Here is a 25,377-nt window from a genome sequence, read left to right on the forward strand (position 1 = left end):
TCCTATAGCAATACCTGGATCTTTATGACTGTGTTGCAATGACTGACTACTGGCTTTTCTCAAAGTATTCTGGCCTGAGATACACTTTAACTACATCTCTCGACAACAGTATGCTATCCCTCTATCATAAAAATCTCTCTTGGTTGTAGTCTGGGGCAACTGGATCATATCCCTTACTAGCTCTATCACACAGGTCACTTATCTGGGTAATGAGTTTAGCCTTTCCCTTCATATGTTATTCATGGCTTGAGTATTCATTGTGTACAATTTTAATTATGTCGAGCAAAGGTATATAATGAAACTTATCACATACTTTTTTACCTGTAGTAATGAACTTCTTTATTTATACAAGACCATTGTCGCAAACTTCTTGCAACGGCATTTGTGTTGTCTATGTTCATATTAAATAGTTTCAGCAATAAGTTTCTATAACAATGAAGGGCTGCTTTGCTTTCATTTTTATGTGCATCACTGCTGCATCTATAATCAGAATACGCTCATCTCTTTTTTCCGTTGACTTGAAATATTCTTCACCACTGCATTAACAGGATGCCAGGCTTAACATCTGCAAAAATGTTTTGTGCATATACAATGCTTACATTAATTGGGACAAGCACATTTTACAAGGAATTGAAGTTGGTTAGTTGTGAGCAATTTTATCTGCCTGATTATCAAACTCTTGGTGGACTACTGTTACCTTGACTAAGGACAGTAATTGTAGGTCCCCCACTGTTCAGCTGAGTGCTTGTATGTTTAGCAACAGTATGCGTTATTTCTGTGTTCTCAGCAGGAAAACTGTGTGTTTGTGTTAAAATAGGCATTTCACCTAAGAACACACATCGCGTCCTGAACAGACATCTAATGGGTATATTAAGACACTGGCTCTGTTGTTGGCACGGGAAAAATCTATTGTATTAAGAATTATTAAGGCATATAGAGATACTTCCTCCTCTCTCCAAAGAGAAAAGGCAGATGTGGACAAAAATGAAAAACCACCTCTAGAACTGACAAAACTCTACTTATAAACAATATAATTTATTCTCAGAGGACAAGTAAAGATTATAAATCATGTAATTTACCATCACATGACAAGTGAAGACCTTCAGAGATAGTTACTGGCTGCTATGGTTGGAATTGCTTTTTGACGGTATGGCGTAGGCTTCTCCATTGTGGGCAGAAGGCATGAAAGCCAATAAAGAAGCAATTGTTAACACCTGACATGACAAAAAAATGGTTGTCTTAGGCCAAATAATATAAATCTTGGACCTCCATGGCTGGAAAACACATAAGTTTCAGTAATGAGTCATACTTTATTGTTCAAAGATATGGAACAAGGATAGGATAGGATAGGACAGGATAGGATCACAGTTTTCTGTACTCTGAGGATGGTATTGCAAACTATATTCGCCATAGGAGTCCCATAATCTTGGTTTGTTATACAATACATATACTCTCTTAATGGTATATGTGATTATTAACAAGACAGTTTAGAACACCAGAAGTAGAAATAAATTCCACATATACTATGTATCCTTCTCTGGGGTTCAGAATGGAGCAGAAGTCTATAACAAGTGTCAGTGGGTATAGGCAGGAATCTGAAGATCCCAGAATATTCAAAAAGAATGTATAAGAACATTTAATTAGTCATAATTTCTACAATTTATTGGTATTCTTGGGTAAAGGGATGTAAATTGTGCCTAATATCTGTATTAGACAGATCCTGGAAGGTCTGCGAAATAAACTGAGGTCCACTGTCAGATACCAGGGTGACTGGCAGACCTTCCACAGAAAAGATTTTTGCTAGTGCCTGGATTGCAACTTCTGAAGTGGTTGAGGAGCAGCGAACCACATATGGGAATCGGGAATAAGCATCAATGACAATGAGCCAAAAGCCATTGAGAAACGAGCCCGCAAAATCTATGTGAACATGTTCCCATGCCTGGGATGCAGGCAGCCATGAAGAGAACGCTGACCTGGGAGACACCTGTTGGCTCGCACACTGGGAACACGCGGCCACCAAGTGCTCAATTTCTCTGTGAATACGGGGCCAATATCTACATCTACATCTACATTTATACTCCGCAAGCCACCCAACGGCGTGTGGCGGAGGGCACTTTACGTGCCACTGTCATTACCTCCCTTTCCTGTTCCAGACGCGTATGGTTCGCGGAAAGAACGACTGTCTGAAAGCCTCCATGCGCGCTCTAATCTCTCTAATTTTACATTCGTGATCTCCTCGGGAGGTATAAGTAGGGGAAAGCAATATATTCGATACCTCATCCAGAAACGCACCCTCTCAAAACCTGGACAGCAAGCTACACCACGATGCAGAGCGCCTCTCTTGCAGAGTCTGCCACTTGAGTTTGTTAAACATCTCCGTAACGCTATCACGGTTACCCAGCCAAGGTTTTAGTACGGGAAACACTCCAGTGCCCCTCATGTAATAACGTGAGGACCTCCCTTCGCAAACTTGCAGAACAACCATGCGAGGAGCTGTATCATCGGTAGCCAGAAGGAGAACTCCTTCCAAAACTGAGAGGCAGTCTCGTAGAACAAAATAATTACGAAGAGGGTCCGAGGCCCAGCCTGGAGGTCGGGACGACCACCCCCTGCTGAACGAGGCGAACTACTTGCTGAAGAACCGGGTCGGCTGCTGTTTCAATGGCGACTCTAGAACTAGTGATCGGGAAGCCATCAACCACTTGACGGGATGCCACATCCAAATGAAAACACATAATCTCCTCCCGATCGAACTTACGATCCGGGCCCATCGAAAGACGGGAAAGAGCGTCGGTGTTGGCATGCTGTCCGGTAGGGCAAAAATGAATGTCGTAATGGTACTTAGAGAGAAACAAGGCCCAGCGCTGCAGTCTGTGGGCCGCCCTATCCCTAATCTGAGAGGTGGGGCCAAATAACGATACTAATGGCTTATGGTCAGTGATTAACTGAAACTTCGAGCCATACAAGAAAGGGTGAAACTTGGTAACAGTGTAGACAGTGGCCAAAGCCTCTTTTTGCACCTGGGAATAATGGGCTTGCACGGGACTAAGAGTTTTAGACGCAAACGCCAGTGGCTGCTCGGAGCCATCCGCGTTGCGATGGACCAGGACTGCCCCCACCCCATACTGTGAAGCATCTGTAGCCAGGACCAATGGCTTATTGGGGTCAAAAGTAGCCAAACAAGGTGCTGACGTGAGGAGGCTCTTCAATGAGGTGAACGCTTGCTCGTATGAAACTTCCTGAATGTCAACGCCCATGTCCTCTGTACCTGCTTTCTTCGATTCTTTTGAGGCTGAGCAGCAAACTTTAGCAATGTGTCCTTTTTTTATTCCATTTGCAACAAACGGCCCAATGCTGGGGGCACTTTGACCGATCATGATGTATATAGCACGACGCACAGGACGGTAACAGGGGCCGGCGGCCAGAACTCTGTTTACATGCCGTGCAGGAGTGGCCGCATTGTACCACTTGCACGTCGTCCAGCCCGGACACAGTGGACACGGCCACGCCGCCCTGAACTGCGGCGACGTCGCACCACGCTTACAACTGTTGACCGGCGGCGTGAGAGACTTCATACAATTGAGCAATGCACAGGACTTTCTCAAGGGAAGGGTCTTCCAACTGCAGGGCCCGTTGCTGGACCTCCCTATTAGGGGCCGAACGAACAATGACGTCGCGCACCATAATGTGGGCATACGACTCTCGCGACTGCTCCGTGACAAAATGACACTTGTGACTAAGACCGTGCAGGGTAGCGGCCCACGCCCGGTAAGACTGATGGGGCTGTTTCTTACATTGATAGAATTCGACCCTAGCCGCCACAACATGCATGCAGCAGCGATAATATGAAGACAGCAATAAACACAATGCGTCAAAAGACAAGGACGAGGGTTCCTGCAACGCGCTAACTGCCGCAAAACTTGATACAGTGAGGGAGATATCCAAGACAAGAAAAGAGCACGACATACCTCCGCATTGGCAACATGAAACGCCTGGAAATGCTGCCGAAGGCGATGTTCATATGCGTCCCAATCCTCCGCCGTCTTGTCATGCGGGGGAAAGGGAGGAGGGAACGGCACTGGAGCAGACTGCGTGGAGAGCAACACCGGAAGAGCTTGTTTCGTGGTTGCCATTAGCTCCGTCTGCTGCTCAACCAAAACCCGTACTACTAAATCCTCCATGCCGTGGATAAGCTGCGAAACCGGAACGACGACGCAACACCCGAAAGAACAACCCTATTCATCGCCAAATGTGTATTAACACGATTCACGTTGTCCGTCGCACTTCACATTGTGTAAACCGGGAACTGTCTGCTAGGCATGCCCGATGTAAAAACTGACTGGGCATGGCCCGTGCTGCCTGAGTTGTTGTTGTTCCACCGGCAGAATTCTCGCGTGCCCTCTGGTGGACGGGACTTTACTTGCGGCAACTACTGTCCGTGACGCGCCGTGCCGATGTGCGCCTCCCGCGATCTTTCTGGTGGTTACTGCAGTAACAAAGACTTAAGCAGTTATCAAAACATTCATTGGCTCAAAATGAAGAGCATTCCTGGCCTGAAGTGAAGTATTGTGAACAAGTAAAATGTCTGTAGTGTTCTCTTGTGCTTGAAATAAAAATCCCCAATGGTGGTAGTTTCGTGCAGTGATATATTCAACATTTTTAGTAAGTTTTTGAACAAATATCAGTTAACTAAAATACTAATAAAGAATACTCTAAAAGTTGTTAGATCACCTTAAGAACAAATTTGCATCTTCACATTATTTTTTTAAATTGTTGAACCAGTGGCGGTGCCACGTTAGTTACATTGGTTCTCGCTCGGTCACTGAAGTTAAGACATGATGGGCATTGTTAGTACTTGTATGGGCGACATCTGGCAACACCAGATGCTACTGGCTCAAGGAAATGCAAGTTGCTGAAGTAGTGTCCAGTTGAAAGACTTACACCAAGTCGTTGAGCCAGATGACATTATTTTATTATTATTATTATTATTATTATTATTATTTATCATTGAATGACTATGTTAAACTCTCAAGAAGAAAAGCAAGTAAGGACTGAGGTTTATCTCCAGATCAGTAAAAAATGCACATAGTTAAGAAAAAGAAACATTGCAATACACATTTTAAACAAGTATATGTTGGTGCCAAGCAAAATAGAATTTAAACAAAACAAAAAAATGTTAATTGGGCATGCATCATTATATTTGTTTCAATTGCTGTAGACAGACAGTAGGACTGTGTCAGGTTAGTTGGTGAACAAAGTAGAAACTCTGATGTTAAGCCACATTATAGTGATCACTGTATGCACAGAGAAGATATAAAGCAGAAGACAAAAGGAAGTGAATTGAATAAGGTGAACGATTCATTGAGTTAATAATGGAGGCAGCCATGTGTGCCAAATCATTGGACAACTCTGAGTGGGCTGAGTGGGTTAGCAACAGCCTGCCATGTGGCAGCTTGTAGTATCTGCCAATCACTCGCCACCATTGGCTATGCAGGTTGCAGTATTGTTCCAATCAGTTTGCACATTAACAAGCAGAAGCAACTGTCGGTTACTTCTGTAAAGTATACTAACAACAAATTGTGACCAGAGCTAAGGCACCATATGAAAGGCGCATTTGTGGGCTCTCACCGATGACTTTTGGTTTTCAACTGCCAAGACTTGTCGTGCACTATTGTCACCATCATACCAGTTACTACTTCTAGTTGAGACTCACCTGTTGCTGGGAACAGTCTTTGATTCCCAGCTGGCGTGGCTTCCCCACCTCCACCAGCGTAAGGGAAAGTGCTGGTGACACCTCGATACACTTCACTGCCTTAGTAACACTAGCTGGGGTGCAGATCGCTCTACACTTTTGCAGAAAGCCCAGATTCGGTCCCGTCTTGACTGTGGGAGTCTTCCATATTGTTCAGTATCACCCTCAGCTGCGGATTGTGGATACTGGACCCCATTTATCATTCTGGGGGTCTGACGCAACAGGAACTATCCGAAGTAGCCCTGTGAACAGCCTACTAATCGAGGCTGGAGTCCCTCCATTACCTATCAGGTGCCAACAGCAGTTGCTGAATTATGCTATAAATGTTCGTAGCTTCCCTGAACGTCCAAACTACCATGTCCTTTTTCCTGGAAGGGAGCTCCACCTCCCACAGCAGCGACCCAGAACTGGGTTTACTATTGCTGCACACCTCCATTGTCTCACTTCCTCCCCAGATTTGAAAGCGGTATTTACCGATGGGTGAAAATTGACGGACAAACAGGCTTTGTATACACACATACTCATTGCAGTGAACTCCACACTCTGCCAAATGGCTGCAGTGTCTTCACTGCTGAATTAATGGCCATTAAATTAGCCCATAGTCACACTGCAAAGAGTATCCTAAACTGTAGTGACTCCCTTAGCAGCCTTCCGGCTATAGATCAGTGCTACTCTCCTCACCTGCTGGTCCTCGCCAGTCTTCGCAAAACGGGGTACCAGGCTTCCCACCGGGTATATCGGTCTGGGCAGGTGGGTTTGGTCGCAATCCACGTTGGATACTGGCGGTGGTCCAGCGCTGCAATGGCCGCCAGCACTATGCCTTGCAGGTGGGGGACGGGGAGGTACGTCGTCACCAAAATCAGTTACGTCCACGTTTGGGCACCCACCCCCCGACCCCTCAGGCACCGGCTTCCTCATTGCCGGCACCCGTGTTGTTTTCTCAGATGGTAAAACTGGCAAGTCTGATGTGGGAAAGGTGGTCTAAAGTTAATTGGTCTCTACATACTGCAAGCATTATAAGTAACAAAATGATAAATCTGGAAGAGGAATTAAAATTAAAGTGTTTTAGATTTGCCTATGATATAATTGCCAGAGACGGCAGGGGGCTTGGAACAGCACTTGAGCAGAATGGGTAGAGACTAGAGGAATAGATCAGGTAACTAATGAAGCAGTACTGAATCTAATCATAAAGAGGGGAAATTTATGGTACTATAATTACAAGATGAACATCAACAGAAGTAAAACTAAGTTAATGGGGTATAGTGTTGTGGTCTACAGTCAAAAACTGGTTTCATGCCACTCTCCATGCTACTCTATCCTATACAAGTATCTCTGTCTCTTCATAGTTACTGCAATCCATCTCAATATGAACCTGCTTACTGTGGTCAATTCTTGCAGAGCCTTTATATGTTTTATCCCACCATCTGCACTCCCTTACCAAACAGATGATTCCTTGATATCTCAGGATTTGTCCCATCACATGATACCTCTTTTTAGTCAAATAGCACCATAAATTTCCCCTCTATGATTAGACTCAGTACCGCTTCATTAGTTACCTGATCTATTCATCTAGTCTTCAGCATTCACCTGTAGCAACAGATTTCAAAAGCTTTTGTTCTCTCTGAACTGTTTATCATTCATTTCTCATTTCCATACTAAGCTACATTCTGACAAATACCTTCATAAAATATGCCCTAACACTTCATTTTATATTTAAAGACAACAATTTTCGCTTTTTCAGAAAAGCTTTTCTTGCTATTGCCAGTCTCCATTTTAGATCATACCTATTTCGCTGTTCAAGTAGCAAACTCATCTACCACTTTTAATTTCTTGCTTACTAATTTAATTTCCTTGACACTGCCTGATTTAATCATATTCCACTGCATTTGTGTTATTTTTGTAGATATTCAATTTTAATATCTCTTCAAGACACTATCCATTTCATTGAACTGGTTGTCCAAGTCCTTTGCAGTCTCTGAAAACTGTTACTAACGGTTAATTTCTTCTTGCTGCATTTTATTTCTTTTCCAAATTTCTCCATGTTTTCTTTATTACTTCCTCAATATACAGGCTGAATTACCCCCCCCCCCCCCCAGTCACTTGTATGGGTGCCCCTGATTAAGTTGTCCAACAAAGTGTACTAGGCATTGCCTTTTTGCCTATTCCCAAAGCTACCTACCATTCAGCCTTTAATTCATCCCTTTCCCCTTTTTCAGTCAGTTGTTGGCTAATGCTCCCTTTAAAACTCTCAGCAACCAGAGGTTGTTGCAATTTATTCATTTCCTATTTCCTTACTTCTGTTTTAATCTGCAGTTCATAACCAATAAACTGGTCAAAGTCCACAACTGGCCCTGGAAATGTAATGTAGTTTAAAACCTGATTTGGAAATGTCTATCTTATCATTTCAGAATCCATTTGAAATCTTCTAGGTCTCTTCCACATATGCAACCTCCTTTCACGATTCTTAAACCAAGTGTTAGTAACGATTAAATTGTGCTGTGTTCAATGTTCTACCAATCAGCTTCTTCTTTCATTCTTTCCCCCCCAGTTAATATTTTCCTATACCTTCCTTTAATTTCCTTGTTTCCAATCAAAACTAAATTACCACCGAGCGAAATGGAGCATTGATTAGCACACTGGACTCATGTTCAGGTAGATGACTGGGCAAACCCCCATCTGACCATTCTGATTTAGATTTTTGTGATTTCCCTAAATTGCTTCAGCCAAATGCCGGGATGGTTCCTTTGAAAGGGTGTAGCCAATTTCCTTCCCCATCCTCCTCTTGTCTGACAGGGCCAATGACCTTGCTGTTTGGTCCCCTCCCCCAAATCAAGTAACTAACCAACCAACCAGCCCCAACCAACTACATTACCACCTTCCTTACCAATATGAGTAGGCTACATTTTATCATCACATCACACATTCTTTCGATAACTTATTCATCTGAGGCACAGGTAGGCATATGAACTTTTACAAATGTGGTAGGTATCGGCTTTTTGTCTTCTTGGATGTAGTCTTTTTAAAATAGGAAAAGCTCAAGGAATTAGAATAGCAAATGAGGAACTAAGCTAGTAGTTAAGTTCTGCTATTCAGGCACAAAAATGCAGAAGGAATTAGATTAGCAAATGAGAAACTAAAATCAGTAGTTGTACTTTGCTATTTGACAGCAGAATAGCTGAGAATGGCCAAAGTAAAGAGGATACAAAATGCAGACTGGCAATAGCATTATCAAATTAAAATTTAAGTGATAGGGAGTCTTTTCTGAAAGTATTTATTTGGAGTATAGTCTCCTACAGACATGAAATGTGGTTGATAAACAGTATATACAAAAATGTAGCAGCATTTAAAATGGGGTACTAAAGAACAATGCTTAAGATTAGATTGGCAGATTGAGTAACCAACAAAGAGGTATAGGATTGCATTAGGAAAATGACAAATTATATGGTAAAACTTGACTAAAACATGGAACAGGATTATGGGACCATGAACTAATGAGTTAATGAGACAACTGATAATGCTTCTTTCTAACAACTTTCTTTCTTTTTTTTCTTTTCTTTTTTTACGGTGATATAATTCTCAGTGCATTGCAACTGCTAACTACAATCCCTCAGTAAATGAAGCTAGCTATCCTCACTGAGAGTAGATATTTGTCATAAAAGATGCTTTCACTGAACTGCTCCTCTCCTTAGTGACACTTGCTCCACCTCCACCCATATTTAATATTAACCAAATAAAAATGTGTGCATTAAACAGAAATTAGAAGACTTCAGGCTGCCAAAGCTTTGTGCTTAACCCTGCCAATAATAATAATAATAATAATAATAATAATAATAATAATAATAAAAGAAATAAGAAATAATAAAACAGTGTGGGACCTTTAGCCATGTAGCAGTGATTACACAGTTACTGTTGTGTTGTGCTGTTTATCAGTTTCTTTATTTGTTGCAAAGGGAATAACAAAGCAACTTCTGGTCCATTGCAAGAACTACCTACAACTTGGTGCAGGCATTTTCATGAGATAGTTACGCACAAAAGATGTGTATCTCTCAATTTTACTGTCATAGATGAATAGTGCAAAGTACATGTGTAGTAGGTGGACTACTTGACGAAGATGAAGTTGATATTTGTGTTTCACAAGCTGTAACCTCCTCCACACTGTGTGACACGTTTTGCTATTATTTAAAAAAATACATACAATTATTGGTAACTAACTAAATCAGCATTACAGTCTAACAAAATGGTGATAATAGTATTGATCTTTTAAAAACAGTGTACAAGGTGTAAAATTTTGCTTCCACCGTTTTTTCCCAACATTTGAGGCTTTAATGAAACAAACTGGTTACACAGGTATCATTCAAAGCATTTTCCATTGCTGGCCACTACTTTCTCCCATCTTTTGGGCAGTGCACGAATCCCATGTCTAAAAAATTGTTCGTCTTTTGAAGCGATCCACGAATCGATCCAATTTGTGACTTCCTCGCGAGATCATAAGTGTTGGTCAGCCAGGCCATGCTCCATTGACCCAAACAGGTGATAGTTACAGGGAGCAATGTTTGGAGAATACGGTGGGTGAAGTAAGATTTCCCATTTTAACGTTTCCAAGTACATTTTGACATCTTTTGCAATGTGGGGCCGAGCGTTGTCATGCTGCAAAATCACTTTATCGTGCCTCTAGCTGTATTGCGGCCGTTTGTCTTTTAATGCTCTGCTCAAACACATTAATTGCGATCAATAACGAGCACCTGTGATTGTTTCACTTGGTTTTAACACCTCATAGTACATGATGCCGAGCTGGTCTCACCAAATGCAGAGCACAATCTTGGAGCCGTGAATATTCAGTTTGGCCATTGAGGTGGAAGCATGGCCGGGATATTTCCATGAATTTTTCTGTATAGGGTTATCATAATGAAACCATTTTACATCCCCAGTCACAATGCGGTGCAGAAATCCCTTCCGTTTTTGCCTCTGAAGCAGCTGTTCACAAACACACAAACGCCGTTCAATGTCTTTTTGTTTCAGCTCACACGGGACCAAAGTGCCTTCTTTCTGAATCATGCCCACAGCCTTGAGACATTTTGAAATGGCTTGCTGTGTCACTCCCACTAATCATGCAAATTCTTCTTGAGTTTGACATGAGTCTTCGACCAGCAATGTCTCCAATTCTGCATCTTCGAAAACATTTTCTCTTCCACCACTATGCTGCTCTACTAGTTTAAAATCACCATTCTTGAAGTGTTGAAACCACTCACGACACGTTCTTTCACTAATAGCATTCTTACCATACGTACTTGAGGGCATTCGATGAGACTCAGCCGCTGTTTTCTTCATATTGAAACAAAACAGTAACACCTCCCGCAAATGATGAGAAATAGGCTCGTAAACTGACATTTTCAATCACGAACAACTTTATGATGCAGAGACAAATCGACTTATGTTTGAATGAAGTCATATTGTCTGAGGTCCCAGCTAATTGCATGATGTCTGCGATCTGTTTCTTTCGACCCCTACTAACCGTTGTCGCCACCAATCGGCAAACTGCGGAAGCAAAGTTGTACACTTATGTAGTTCTGTAACTAAAACATAATTGAACCATTTTTTTGTAGTCCTCAGAAAATTTAATTTTACCCCTGAAAGGAGTAACTAATCCTAGGTGTTGTGCAGTCCCTCAATGATGATTCTTTTCCGTACACTACAGTGTCATCAGCAAACAGCAGCAGACTCCTGCTCGTGCTATCCACCATACCATTTATGTCTACAGAGGACGAGTGGTCCTATCCCATTTCACTACGGTACTCCTGATGATACCATTGTCTCTGACGAATGCTCACCATCAAGGACAACGTGCTCGGTTTTATTACTTAAGAGCATTCAAGCGACTCCAGTAACTGGGGAACTATTCAGTATGCTCACACCTTTGTTAACAGTCTGCATTGGGGCACCATGTCAAACATTTTGCAGAAATCTATAAATATGGAATGTGCCTACTGTCCTCCGTCCATAGTTCACAGGACGGAGGACAGCTGAGATTTGCATGAGCAATGCTTTCTAAATCTGTGCTGTTTTTTGGAGATCATCCAACAAGGAATATAAAAAAGGCAAATAATTCAAAATGCTACAAATAAGTTGCTGGAATGATTGTGCTGCACTGAAAAGATAAAATAGCATCTTCAAAACTTCAAAAAGTCTAATTGGCATTATCACAGCTGCTTTCGGCACTACTAATGACATAACAGGTATGTGGTGACAAGCTCAGAAAAGGTCAATTTTAGAGAAAAACTGTTTGAGAGTTGGCAGCTGAAATCTTTTAAATGAGGTGCTGGGTGCAGTCTGGCACAGTGACAGAATTTAAAACTCAGTCTCCACAGGGATTATAGTTTCCATCTTTCTTTTGAACATGATGGAGAAGAACAGACCAGCAGCTTTTAGAAGAACAACATATTCCAAGACTGATAATCTCTTAAAATTCATGTTTACCTTGAGCAAATTTTTATGGTGATAAGCACCCAGCTTAGGCATGCACTGGAGGTCCTATAGTTATTATTGTGTATTGTACACTAACTTCAGTGAAACCATAATTATGTTTCTCTCTGAGAATGTTAAGATATTGCTTTAGCACATTTTGATATTTGGGGTGTGGATCCATCAAAAATACAAAACTGTCAGTAGGCACAACTGCAGAGCCAATACTAGTGATCAAAATTTATCGGGCTGAGCAGATTTTTGGTTTGTGTGTCAAACAACAGATGACAAAAGCTAAAAAACATCAGCAGCAATAATAGGCTGGCAAACATCTGCAAGAAGAATGGCCACAGAGACCTTCTTCGATGGCCTATTTTGAGGTTCAGTAGGTGTTCACCACAGAACTGTTTGCAGCACACAGTTGCTGTTTCTCAACATTGTGATCTATTCTGTAGCTGGTAATTCGGAGATGTCTGCTCTGGAATCAAGCAAAAATCTAGGATTTGTGTTGCACTCAGTTATGAACAGATGGCAAAACGATTTAGCCTCCTCATGCAATGATGCGCCAAGTGGAGATAATACTAAATTTCCATCTGAGCATTAGCAAACTGTTGAGGAACAAATGAACATGGTGGTGGACATTTTCTCGCATTCTGATTCAATTTATGAGGCCAACACAAAGAATGTTTCTATGCATCCTGCGGTGATTACAAGCTGCTTCTCAATCGTATCCAAGTTTGTAGCTTCAGAATCTGGCTCGTTAGTTCTGAAAGCTGCTTTTCCAGATGGGAAAGTCTGTCATTTTGAGATGGAGGCAAAACAGTTTCAGCACTATATACAAACTAACTGGGCATCACAATCTCTTCAATTCTGTCGGCCGCAGAAGCCACTGTATCGAGACTTACATCTTGATTAGCTGCTTTGATACATCATGTATTGGTTGGCAGTCATTGAAGAAATACAGTTGTTTGGCAAAAGCATGCATCTCTCTGAGAAAAGTACATGCCCTTTTGTTTCCTTGTTCTACTTCAATTAGCAATTTTTTAACTTAACATGACATTCTTCAAACTCTGAGATAAGGTGTGTTTATAAGTATGTACATGAGGTAATCAGTAATGGTTTGGACATTAAACCTGAAATGAGCTCAGCAACTTTGCTATCTGGTGATTCCACAATGTAATGATATTTTGTCACTTCACTGTTCATATTTTCAGTAACAAATTAAGATTCTCCTCACAAAAATCATATTTTTATATTTTCCGTCAGAAGAGTGGTATTTTGAAAGCTACAAGCAATATTACGTGCTGCCATCTTTTCATGGTGGGTTTGCCATAAAATCGCATATTTAAATTAATGTACTGCAACTGGAGTAACATCTATGATTTTTGTTTACTTGCAATCACATCATGGGTTCATCAATTGGGGTTCTAGTAAAGGTAAATATCCATTTAGCACCACCAATTGAAAGTATATTTTTTACAACTGTGTTGGAATGGAAAGAATAAACAGGAAAAACCTAACTATTTCAATATGTGTCAATATTTTTAAGAGAGCTTATATTTCACTACATCAGTTACAGCAACGGTGCCAGTCATTATCACAATATGAGGTGAGGATATGTCTGCATAGCAATCTAAAGTAGATAAGCCCTGTGATGAAATTAGGAAATTACTTAACCACTACAAAGTTCAATGCACGGTGAGTGTTTTCAACAGTCTTGCTAGTAGAACACCACAATTTAAGAAGCTATTGTAATTATTTTTTTTATTTGGTTGGCGAAATTTTTACTGCAAATGAATAAGTGAAAATTGATCACAGTATTACAGAAATGAAACATAAGCTCACATGTTCACGCAAATTAAAACATACAAAATCATTTACAAGCTCTTATATTCAATTGTAAGATAAATATCAACTACTGTAATGGTATAAGACATGGCTTATAACCATGGAATAATTATGATTCCATTAGTCCATACCATTGTGACTTTGAGACCATTTACTGGTTACAGGATTTTGAAACAACAATAAATTTCTTTTGTGTTTTCTATTCGAAGCATTATTGCGCATATTCCAAACTAGTAGATCATCTTGCTTTTACATGCCTTGATTTGTAACAAGTATATACAATAAACTAAACATTGTACATTGTTAGATCAATGCAGAAATCTGGCTGGTATAAATTTAAATTACAGTGAAATCTCACAATATTTGACCATCTGACAATATGAATGTACCAAACATTACCTGTGTTGTGTGCAGCCCAACATGTTCCATAGTTGATATTCTTGAGCTGCCCAAGACACTCTTCTGAGATCTGTGGCCTCATGAACTGGAATGTCACTGTAGCAGAAAAAAATAAGTTGCAATTGACTTCTAACCATATTACTGGAGCAACTGTATGGGAAAAGTGGGTAAATGTTAATTGGATTACATTAGATTCAGTTTTTGTTCCATAGACCCAAAAAATGAGATGATTCTCATGGGTGTGGAACATGTCAGAAAGTATAATACAATACTTACTACCTGATCACCAGATCATTAGTCAGGAGATTGTCGAGATAGGTGAATGCAATGCGGCAAACTGGAACAGCTAATATTTATATAATTAACATGCTGTCAGAATGAAATATTGTTAGGCACTATTAATAAATTTATCGTACACAAAATACCTAATCTTGACTGTTGTGACCAAGTGATGTCAAAACTGAAATCTAACAGACATTTTTACTTTTGCTGGCTTAACAGTCTCTGTTAAGATATTCATCAATAGAGTAGAAGGAGTTTCCTATCAAAAAGTCTTTCAAGCTATGTTTAAACCATACTTTATTTGGGGGGGGGGGGGCTCCTCCCATTTTTCAAAGTTTATGTCTGATATATGTAAAGAATCTGCAACAAAATACTCACTGTAGACTTGTACATTATCTGACATGAGTTTCCTGATTTCACCTTGCATTTTTAGCTTTTATGATGAAAGACATGTTAAATATTGCAAAGTGTGGCAGATACAGCACGAATGCAAACATATCCTACAGGTCATTCTTTTACCCTTTATTTGGCATTCTCATTCAATGACTTTGCCTACTCTCCACCCAATTATTACCTTTCAATTTAATCTATACTTCAGGCTACACTACAGATCAGTGTCACCATAACCAAGAACCAGCATCATACTCTAACCAGTACAGACTGCATACAGACGTACAGGGTGACTGGTCAGTCAAGGAATATCTCTGAGTTCGTAATTTTATTCTGAAATTGTTCTTGTATGCACTTCAACCAAGCTACCAACACGAGTTCTTGAAGTATCGGCATGTGAAGCAAGACTGTCCTTCAGGATAAAAAAGCTCATTCCAGTAAAAGCTGCTGACAGCAGATGCCTTCGGCATGCTGAATAAAGTGGTGTACCCACACAAGCGCGTTAACTAATAAGGAATGTGGAAATCAAGTCACATGTGGGCGCCAGAGGATCTTTGACGGCAGAGTGCAGCTACTCACCTCTCTCGTGTTTGAACCTCCATACATGACAGATACTCTCCCTCTTCCATGAATGGCTACTGGCCACATAAATGTAAATTGCCACCACTCACACTTCCTATTCTCTTCATTTATTTCTCCACTCTTGTAGACTGGCCATCAACCTTTATCTGTGGCCCCAAGATGAGCCCTTCACCACCAAGAACATAGACCAGGTTTTCTTCATTTAACTCTTATTTCATCACCTAATGCACACCCATTCCGCTTCTCATCCTGTACACCTAACTGCATACACTGATGAACTTTACCCCCCCCCCCCCCCCCAACTGATCCAGTATCAACCATTTTGTGTTACACGAAAGACTCCCTCCACATCTCAGAAATGAAATACCAGCAGAGTAGCAAAAGACAAAGTTACAACAAGTAGTCTCCACACCGTGGAGAGAGTAAAAATTTTTCTGGTTTGCATAAGTTCCCAAGTTTTTTTTATAAAGCTTGCTTGCAGAAGTTCAGCATGTTGTTATCACTAATATAATTATTAAAATCTCAAACAATGGCAAATATCCAGAACATTTCAACTATTTCTAGTCTCACCAGTGCATAAGGAAGGAGACGGAATCTTCAGATAACTACCAACCTATATCACTTATATCTATACTAGCCAAAATAATAGAGCATTGCACACATAAAAAGATGAGCCAATATTTTGAATGTAATGATATACTTTTCTTCTCACAACATAAACTGAATGTGGCTGATGATAATTTGATTCTATTTATCCATGATAAGCAATTATACACGACGCACTGAAATATCAGAAAATAATATGCTGAACACAAAAAGTGAGAAAGTGTTAGCTGTGTACAAACGAACAAAAAATGCATGTTCAATAAATATGGTCAACGAGATTATTTAGCCTTGTGACCTATGTCTTGGGGGTCAACGAGGAAATGATCACAGCACATTTTACCTATAAAGTTGTGAAAACACTTTAAAACTTCACATATTGAAAATACAAATTTGACATATTGGCCTGCTGACCTTTGTAATATTAGTCCCTAAACAATTCTTGCAATACATAAGCATTATACTGAATATTCTAGTATCTAGTGAATCAAACACAAGAGACAATGATGATAAATATTCAACAAATGAAACATAACAACCAATACTCAAAACTTAATTATTCTAGTGAAGATCTATAACGCTACCAAAGCTATTTTGAGATTACTACAGGTATGGTTATCATGAATCTTAAATCCAGTCCTGAATTATGACTAAATTGGGCACAAACAGCCTTGTGAAACAAGGAGATACGGGAGTTTGTAGCAAGGAAGTTGTGCTGCTACGATAACTCTTAATCTGTATAATTCAGAAAAGCAAATGTTGGAGGGAAGAACCCAGATCACATAGGTTTATTTATTTTATTGAAATCTAGCATGCTGGTCTCAGTGTGGTCAACTCTGCTCTTGTAATGGTTTGTCTGTGGCCTTTCATTATTGTGCACAGCTGACTGGTGCTCATGACCACACAAAATGTGCAGAAATTGCAGCAGAGCTGGTATATGACACGGCTGCTTTTTACGTGGCTCTGCCACTGATGGTATAGGATAAGCCTGTGACAGGACTAGAGTAGTATGTGCCAGGGGGGTGTATCAGACAGATCTTGCATCCGAAGTTTTCCATTGGGATTTGAACCAAGTGGCAAGACATTGAGAAAAGGTGTGGCATAAGGATGGGCAAGTTTAAATATTTTTTAGGTTGGGTGGATGGCCGAAAACCAGTAATTACGCTGTACACAGAAGCATTTTAGCTCATTCATCCTATGTGACTGTAATAATGAAATGTATTCTATGATTACATTTTATACTTTTGGTTACAAACAAATAAATCCATTTCATTTAAGTATGGGCCACATACGACATAATTACCCTTATGGCACAATACTGTACAGATTGAAAGAATTACTTAGCACAAAACAGACCTACACTAACTGCCCGCATGGATGATTTTGAAATGAGAGGGTAAGAGAATATATATCAATTGTGTCCTTTCACGAAATAAAGTTGGCTGGTTGCATATTGTGATTCATCATTATCAGTTCGAGCGTGTAACATGCTTTTAATAATAATATCAGCAATATTATGCGGACTATTTTGTTTTTCCCAGCCCCTTCTCTAGTCCGCTCTCATCTGGCCCGATTACGTAGGTTTGAAAATCAGTACTTTTCTCGTCTGAGCTTCCAAGTAGGCCTAATAGGAAGCAAAATGAGCGGTTAATAATCCATATTTTAGTCGAGTTGATGTTCAGTCACATTACAAAGGGTAAATTGCGTAGCCCATGCTACATGGACTGAAACACAGTATCACTTCATTTCTGTGACTGTGGTCATTTAATATCCTATCAGTTATGAAAAATGACCGAAATGTGATGTATATCAAGCCCAAAGGTCCTATTTCAACTGCTTATGTCACGTGCTGCTGACTTACAACGCAGCAGTACATTCAAACCAGCTAATATAGCAGAGTTGTGTTTCACTTATATACATTTTTAGTTTTATATACCAAGTACGTTATTTATAGTTATACTTTAAAGCCGCCTTATCCACTGCTCTCGCTGTACTTCGAAAATAATACAATTCGTCAACGTAATAGAACACAGCACTAACGTAACCCACTTCTTTTCCTTTATCATCTCAAAATATAGAAACATCCTTTTTTCCTTACTACTATAACCCTCACAGTTTTAGTTGATATTGAATAATACCTGTAAATGCAGAGTTTCACTAAGAACTTCCAGGCACTGGTGCTTCAAATCAGCAATAACGGAAGTATCACGGTCCTTCTACTCGTTTTACACCCAAACTTTAAAATTTGTTTACAGCGGTACAACTTGTTTTGACTGAACGAAGTACCAAATGAGAAGAAATGAAGTGCATAAACAGTCGAAAGATACTTCCATTAAATACAGATATTTCTACTCTACGGTTACTTCAGTGGAATATCTGCCACTGGCTTTCTCAGAAATCAGGGCCGAAATGAAAATAATGGCAGGCAAAACATTGCGAATTATAGCTTCGTATACCTGTTCTTTTCCATCGTTAGGGAGCCAGTTGAAAATACTTAATCTCTTAAGTTACCACCAAGTTTTTAAGAACGTGTTTAATCACACTATAGGTTTTGGAATAACGGTTTAAAAAACAAAGTTCTGACACAAACAGCAAATAACTCATCCCCACTCGATGGTATTCCAGATGAAGAGTAGCAACGTAAAGGCGTTGTAGTTCAAACAAAACTAAATTTATTTAGGCACCAAACTTTTGATGAAAATATAGTTTTCGCTTATGGAAAAATCACGAATAGATATGAAGTTGGGACTTCATCAAATTTTTCTGAGACAATCTAATTACACATCAATACAAAAAGGAATGAATCAAATAAAACAATGTGGGAACATAGAATTTACTTCACAAGGGAAAGAACTGATTGACCCAGTGTAGTTCAAAAGCTAAATAATCTAAATGGAGCAGTTGCAAAAAAACCAGTATATTATTCCTTAATTTTAGAAGATTTTATAACTTGTACCGTTGAATAACTGTAATGTATGATTTTGTTGTTTTGTACTTCCGTTTCACTGTAGTAAATGCTCAAATTTGTAGTTATTAACATATTTTATTCCTGTACACGTTATTTTAGTTTGTAATTATGAGCCTACCGTGTTTAGTTACGGGCAAGTGGGGTAATTTTGTACCACATTTTAACATTTTCTGAAAATTCTGGACACAAAATCAATTACACAACGCAACAGACATTGTAACATTTTCCATCTATAGTTACTGAATGCCTGGAAAACTGAAAATGTGACTATGCCCTATTTGAGCAAAATTTCAATTTTAATGCCAGCACAAAATTACACATTCAGGATAACTTTAGACTAGTCTTTCAAAAAAAGAATTTTTCCTATATATAAAGTTCTGCGTAAATTTAGATCATCCAGGACGAAATCAAGTGTTAACAAGGAGGAAAAACAAACTTTGAATTCAGAAATATCACGATCTTTGTAACACCTTGGCATTGTTCAACTTGAATCACTGTCTCCAGAAGCTCTCTTTACAGCTAACACAATTAAAGAATAATCACAAGCCTAAGAGCCTGTATGAAGTTGAAAGGAGAACTGAGATGATAACTAACTAGAAATCACAGAGTAATAAAGCTGTTTCTTTTAGTACAAAATTATGCAAGTATATGGAGCACTAGTCATTTGAAACAATTATGACAAGTGGTACAAAAATACCCTGACTGGTAAAAAGTTACTTTAATTGACTGTAATGTTCACACATATGGTTACCTATGATATTTCAATTCATTTTGTAAACATGAATTTTTCCATATCCATGTAATTCTTTAGTTTATTGGATCAATGGAACAGAAATAAATAAATGGTTTTACGAGAAATAACAAAATACTTATCCCTTTTTCCAATAGATGAAACAGAAGTCACAAATATAATCAGATCACCAAAAAACAAAGATACAGAGTGCACATATGGAATACCTGTAGAAGTACAGTAATCAAACATTGTTCACAGTATCTAGCAATGCCAGTGACATTCGTAGTAATTTTCCCAACATGTCTAAAAAGAGTAAAATACTCATTTTATACAGGTGGTGACAAGGAGAATCCTGGCAACTTTAGACCTATAAAGATGACACCCATCTTATCAAAAAACCGTGGAAAGAGCTATAAAAGTGGAGTTTTAAAATTTATAGAAAAACAAAATATCCAGGGTGAAGTGCAGCACAGATTTAAGAAAGGAAAGTCTACAAAAACAGCAGCAGCAAACTGTATGACACACATAATCAGAGCATTAGAAGAACAGAAAAAAGTTTTTACCATGTTTCTGGACCTCAAAAAAGCCTTTGAAGTGTATAACCCACAACACTGTTAGATAAACTGCAGAGATGTGCTGTCAGAGGGAATGCAGCTAGCTTAATAAAATCATTCATAGAAATAGAGAACAAAGTGTAGAATTAAAATACATGTTCAAAAACATGGTGGAAACTTATTACTCCAATAAGAATAATATTATGGAAAAGATACATTGCTACTCACTGTATATAGGAGATGTTGAGGTGCAGACAGGCACAACAAAAAGACTGCTACACATTTGAGCTTCTTCTGAAGTAGAAAAACATGAACACTTGTAGTGACTGTAGCTGTCAGCACTGAGCTGTGTGTTGGGTATATGTTGTGACACATACGTTTACAAACTTCGCACTTTCAGAAACAGTTTTCATGGCAGCCCCCGCATATACTGTGTTCAGGGACCCTTATCTAATTTTGACAAGGGAATAAAGTAGTTGTTGCCACAGAACCAGGATTTCATTTGTGCAATTTAACTATGATACTATGTGGGATTAACAACTGGATGAGCAGTATCACAGCTCAATGGCTAAGGTGGTGACCCCAAAGTGACCTGCCTGTGTAACACTTGCATATGACATGATACCATCGAGGACAGTTAGTCCAGATGATGGAAGGCCCAGCAGTGACAAACCTCACCGTGCCAAGACTCATAGTTTGCATTGGTTGTAAGTCAGCTCGACGACCAGTATGTTGTGGAGCACTATGCCACCTGAAAGCCATTTTCAGGGCTGTTGTTAGGTGTTTTGCTTCCACTAGGTGAGAACTGAAAAATGATGCTCCTTCTTTTTTTGCTTCGTTGAACTCCCTTATATGCCCCCCCCCCCCCCTCACCACCACCACCACCAACACTCAACAGCACAATAACGCTATTTTACTTCCAGTCATTAAATTAAGGTGACCAGTGACCAGACATCCTCATTTTCTGGGGATGGTCCTCAGTTTTCATGCTTCGACTTGAAATTAATTTTTTCCACCCTTTGCTCTCTAAAATTTTGCTGCCCTAAGTGGCCACAACATCTTGCCTAGTGGTAAAAATAGAGCTTAAGGCAAAGTTAATCAGAAGGGTATTAGCTTCACAAGAAGAATGCCTCTGTCAGGTTTTAATGCAAGAGGACATTGGGGACTGCAAACTATCCGAGTACTTGTGGCAACTGCAGAGCAAGGTTTGCCATCTCCCATCAAGGCAATAACAGCATCCCAGAGAATACGCACTCAGATGCAGTGGCAGACCTGGCAGATGAAGGCCAAGATGCAACTTAGCTTAGGCCCATCAGTGCAGTGACCACACAGTACATCAGCACATAAGCAACTGAACTGCACAAAGAGTATGACACACTGACAGTTGAAGTGGGCTTCTTGAACCACCACATCAGTCAGTTACAATCTCATTGTGATTTAAATAGTGATTATGGTCAGACAAGTTTCCAAAGGTGCTCACTTAGCAGACCATCACTTACCTCTTTGGCATCAGTGACCGAACAACACCAGGGAATCTGTTGGTATTGTGGTTCATTTTGGGGAACATACATGCAGCTGAATTATGTCCTGTGCTTTCACAAATCTCAGTGGCAGTTGGACATTGAAAATAGAGCCATTCACACTGTCAAGCTCACTGAAGTTGCAGATGGTGAGTATGTTGTGTATCTCCAGGATTTTCTTTGATTACTCCACCCAGCGCACCTAAGGAAGTAAAGCACAACACTATACATACACTACATCAAAACCACGGGCGGACCACCATTATCTTGTAAACCATGTCACTGTTTAGCAATATCTGATCTTTGCCATTGTATTTGGTTCCAAAGAAGTGCGGTGCATTGCAGCTGCACAGCAGTTAAGAGCTTTTAATACCTAGACGGTACCAGATTGTTACCCAGTGCCATTACTCTGCAACCACAACTATGCATTGACAGGCAACAGTCAATACAGTGTGTTTGACTGTGTCAAGGTCTATGCACATACATCAGTAGCTGAACAAGACATCCCAAATATGGCCATAATAATCCCATCTGGCCTGTTTGAGAACGAGGTTGTGATGTTTGGCCTCTGGAAAGCTGCGCAAACTTGGCAGAGGTTCATCAATTCTGTGTTGCAAGGCCTGTTCTTATGTTTTGCCTACTTAGACAATATACCAGTATTCTCAGTATCACCAGAATAGCATTGCCAGTGCCTTGTGGAGGTATTCAGGTGGCTAGGTCAATATGTTGCTGTACTGAATTCGGCAAAATGTATCTTTGGTCAACCTTGAATGAAATTCTTTGGCCACCACATTTATCCATCAGGCTCCTTACCACTATCTCACTAAGTGGAAGCTATTTTTGAATACTCTCAGCTGTTCACAGTCAAATAATTGCAGCATTTTCTTGAAATACTCAATTGGTTCTGTTGCCACCTGCTGCATATCACAGAAATACAAGAACGTTTGACAGCTGCACTCATATATCCTAAATGTAAATGAAAACAGCAATTTTATAGACAGACTGCATGACTGCTGCATTCAAGAAGGACAAGCAAGGGCTATCAGACACTGTGTCACTAGTGTACCTAGAGCTGAATATAGTATTAGTGTCAGTAGTAGACATGAGTCAGATGGCAGTGGGTAGTGTTGCAACAATGCAACAATAGTATGTGGCAACCTATGGCCTTTTTCTTGTGCAAATTGTTGACATTGCAAGAAAAATGGAGCACATAAGACTGTGAGTTGCTCGCAATATGCAATGTGATTAAGTATTTTCATCTTCAGCTAGAAGCCTGACATTTTACTATAATTTCAGACAACAAGTTGCTTACATAAACCTTCCATCAGAACAGCCTCAATTATTCACACAGAGAACAAAACCAGCTGATGTACATTGCACAGATCAGCACCAGTAATCAATATATATCCAGAACTGAGAACATAGTCACAGACTGGTGTTGGCATCATTTACACCATTCACTATGCTAAGCTTGCTGAAGTGCAACCAACTAACGAAGAATTACAATATCTGTTGCAGGAAGTGATATCTTTGTTTGATGTATGATTAATTAATGTTACAGGAACCAATGTCAAACTATACTGTGATGTGACCAAGCAAAACTGTGTCCATATCTACCATCTAACTTTAGGAGAAGTGCATTTGGGTCCTTGCAAAACCTGTGTGGCCATGGCATGCAGCCAACAATATGCCTAGTCTTGACTTGTGTCATATGGCTGGGAATTCATAACGGCTGCCACAAGTGGACAAGATGCTGCATCCAGTACCATTGTAGCTAGGTTGATGGTCACATACATGGACCAACTGGTGACTTCTTGGATACCTTCACTCAATACACGGATGTCTATGTGGATGTCATGGGAGCTTTGCTTCCTTCAAATGGTCAATGCCACCTGTTAACCATGCTCAATCATTTCATGCAGTGGCCACAAGCAGCACCAGTGGATAATATTTTGGTGGAAACTTTGGCATACTTCTTCACACTTAACTGGGTGTCATGATTCAATTGCCCATTTCACATCACAGAGGACCATGGGAAACTATTCAAGTCAGATCTGTTCACCAAGTTCACAATAATGTGAGGTACAAGCCATCATAAAACAATAAGCTATGACTCAGCCAGCAGTGATTTCATTGAGAATTGGCACTGGTCACTCAAAACATTGCTGATGTGCCCCAGAACTGGGTGGACAGAGTTTCTTCTGACAGTTTTACTTGTATTTTGAAATGCCTACAAAACTGACCTGAACAACTCCTCTGCAGAACTGGTACATGGAGAGACATTGAGACTACCTGGCGAATTCATAGACATGATTACTGTACCCGTCTACCTTCTTCAGACAACTGAGAGATCACATGTCAAAAATCTGACCTCCAAAACCATCCAGACACGGAAATGCTTCTACATTCATCTGCAGTGATCTGAGGACACATTCACATGTCATGCTGCATGCTGACAGCATAAAACTGGCTCTTAAACTGCCGCACATTGGGTTGCACTGAGTCCTCAAGAACGGAAACCATACACAGCTGTCACCATTGACAGAGTAAAACTAGCATATGCTTTCAGTGGGCCACCTCCCGCTGAGACTCCATGGATGTGGCCTTGCCCAGCACCCACTCCAGCAACAGCAGGACCAGTCATGTCATGACATCATCACCAGGGACCAATAGACTTAAAGATCTTGTCTATGTATCCGTTTCCTGGTGCATTACCTGGATGGTGCTCTGCTTCCATCAAGGGAGCTGTTGTAGTGACCGCACCTGTCAGCACTGTTTGTGCAGTGTGGTGCACATGCGTTGTGATGCATGTTTTTTGTACCAGCCACCAGGGCATTGTGTTTCTATTCTATTCTCTCTGTTTCTTTTTTATTCTTAGGACCGTAGATTTATTTATTTATTTATTTGTATGCTCCATGCTATGAACAGCTATCAATGGCTCTGTCTTTCTAGTTGCATGTATACAGAACAGTTTTGTTCATTTCTTGCAAGGACAACTATTCATATACAACTGTCTAATTTTGACCATAAAATGAAGTTGTTGTTGCTAAGGAACCAAGACATCATTCATGGAAGTTAATCATAATACTATGGAGGATTAACAGTCAGATGAGCAATATCACAACCCAACAGCCAATCATTCATGAAAGCACAACTCACACACACATGCCCACTGTCTCTGGCCAATGATCCTAGTCTGCCTTTGACTTTTAAGTGGAAATTACGGAGAAGCACAAGGCTCAATACTTGGTCCACTAACATTTATATTGTACAAAAATGTATGCAAA

General features: G+C 40.0%; 1 protein-coding gene across 1 annotated transcript in view; it reads right to left on the minus strand.

Annotated features, from left to right (window-relative positions):
• LOC124802504 (zinc finger protein 135-like) overlaps positions 1–18,638 on the minus strand; it is a 136,307-nt gene extending 117,669 nt beyond the window's left edge. Inside the window, exons 1-2 of the mRNA XM_047263328.1 lie at positions 18,454–18,638; positions 14,459–14,554 (exon numbers count right to left, since the gene is read on the minus strand). Of these exons, the coding sequence (XP_047119284.1) occupies positions 14,459–14,488 (30 nt within the window). The 5' untranslated portion in view covers positions 14,489–14,554; positions 18,454–18,638. The remainder of the gene's footprint in view (positions 1–14,458; positions 14,555–18,453) is intronic.
• Positions 18,639–25,377: the final 6,739 nt, after the last annotated feature.

This window comes from Schistocerca piceifrons, chromosome 6 (assembly GCF_021461385.2).
Source record: "Schistocerca piceifrons isolate TAMUIC-IGC-003096 chromosome 6, iqSchPice1.1, whole genome shotgun sequence".
Lineage (NCBI taxonomy): Eukaryota > Metazoa > Arthropoda > Insecta > Orthoptera > Acrididae > Schistocerca > Schistocerca piceifrons.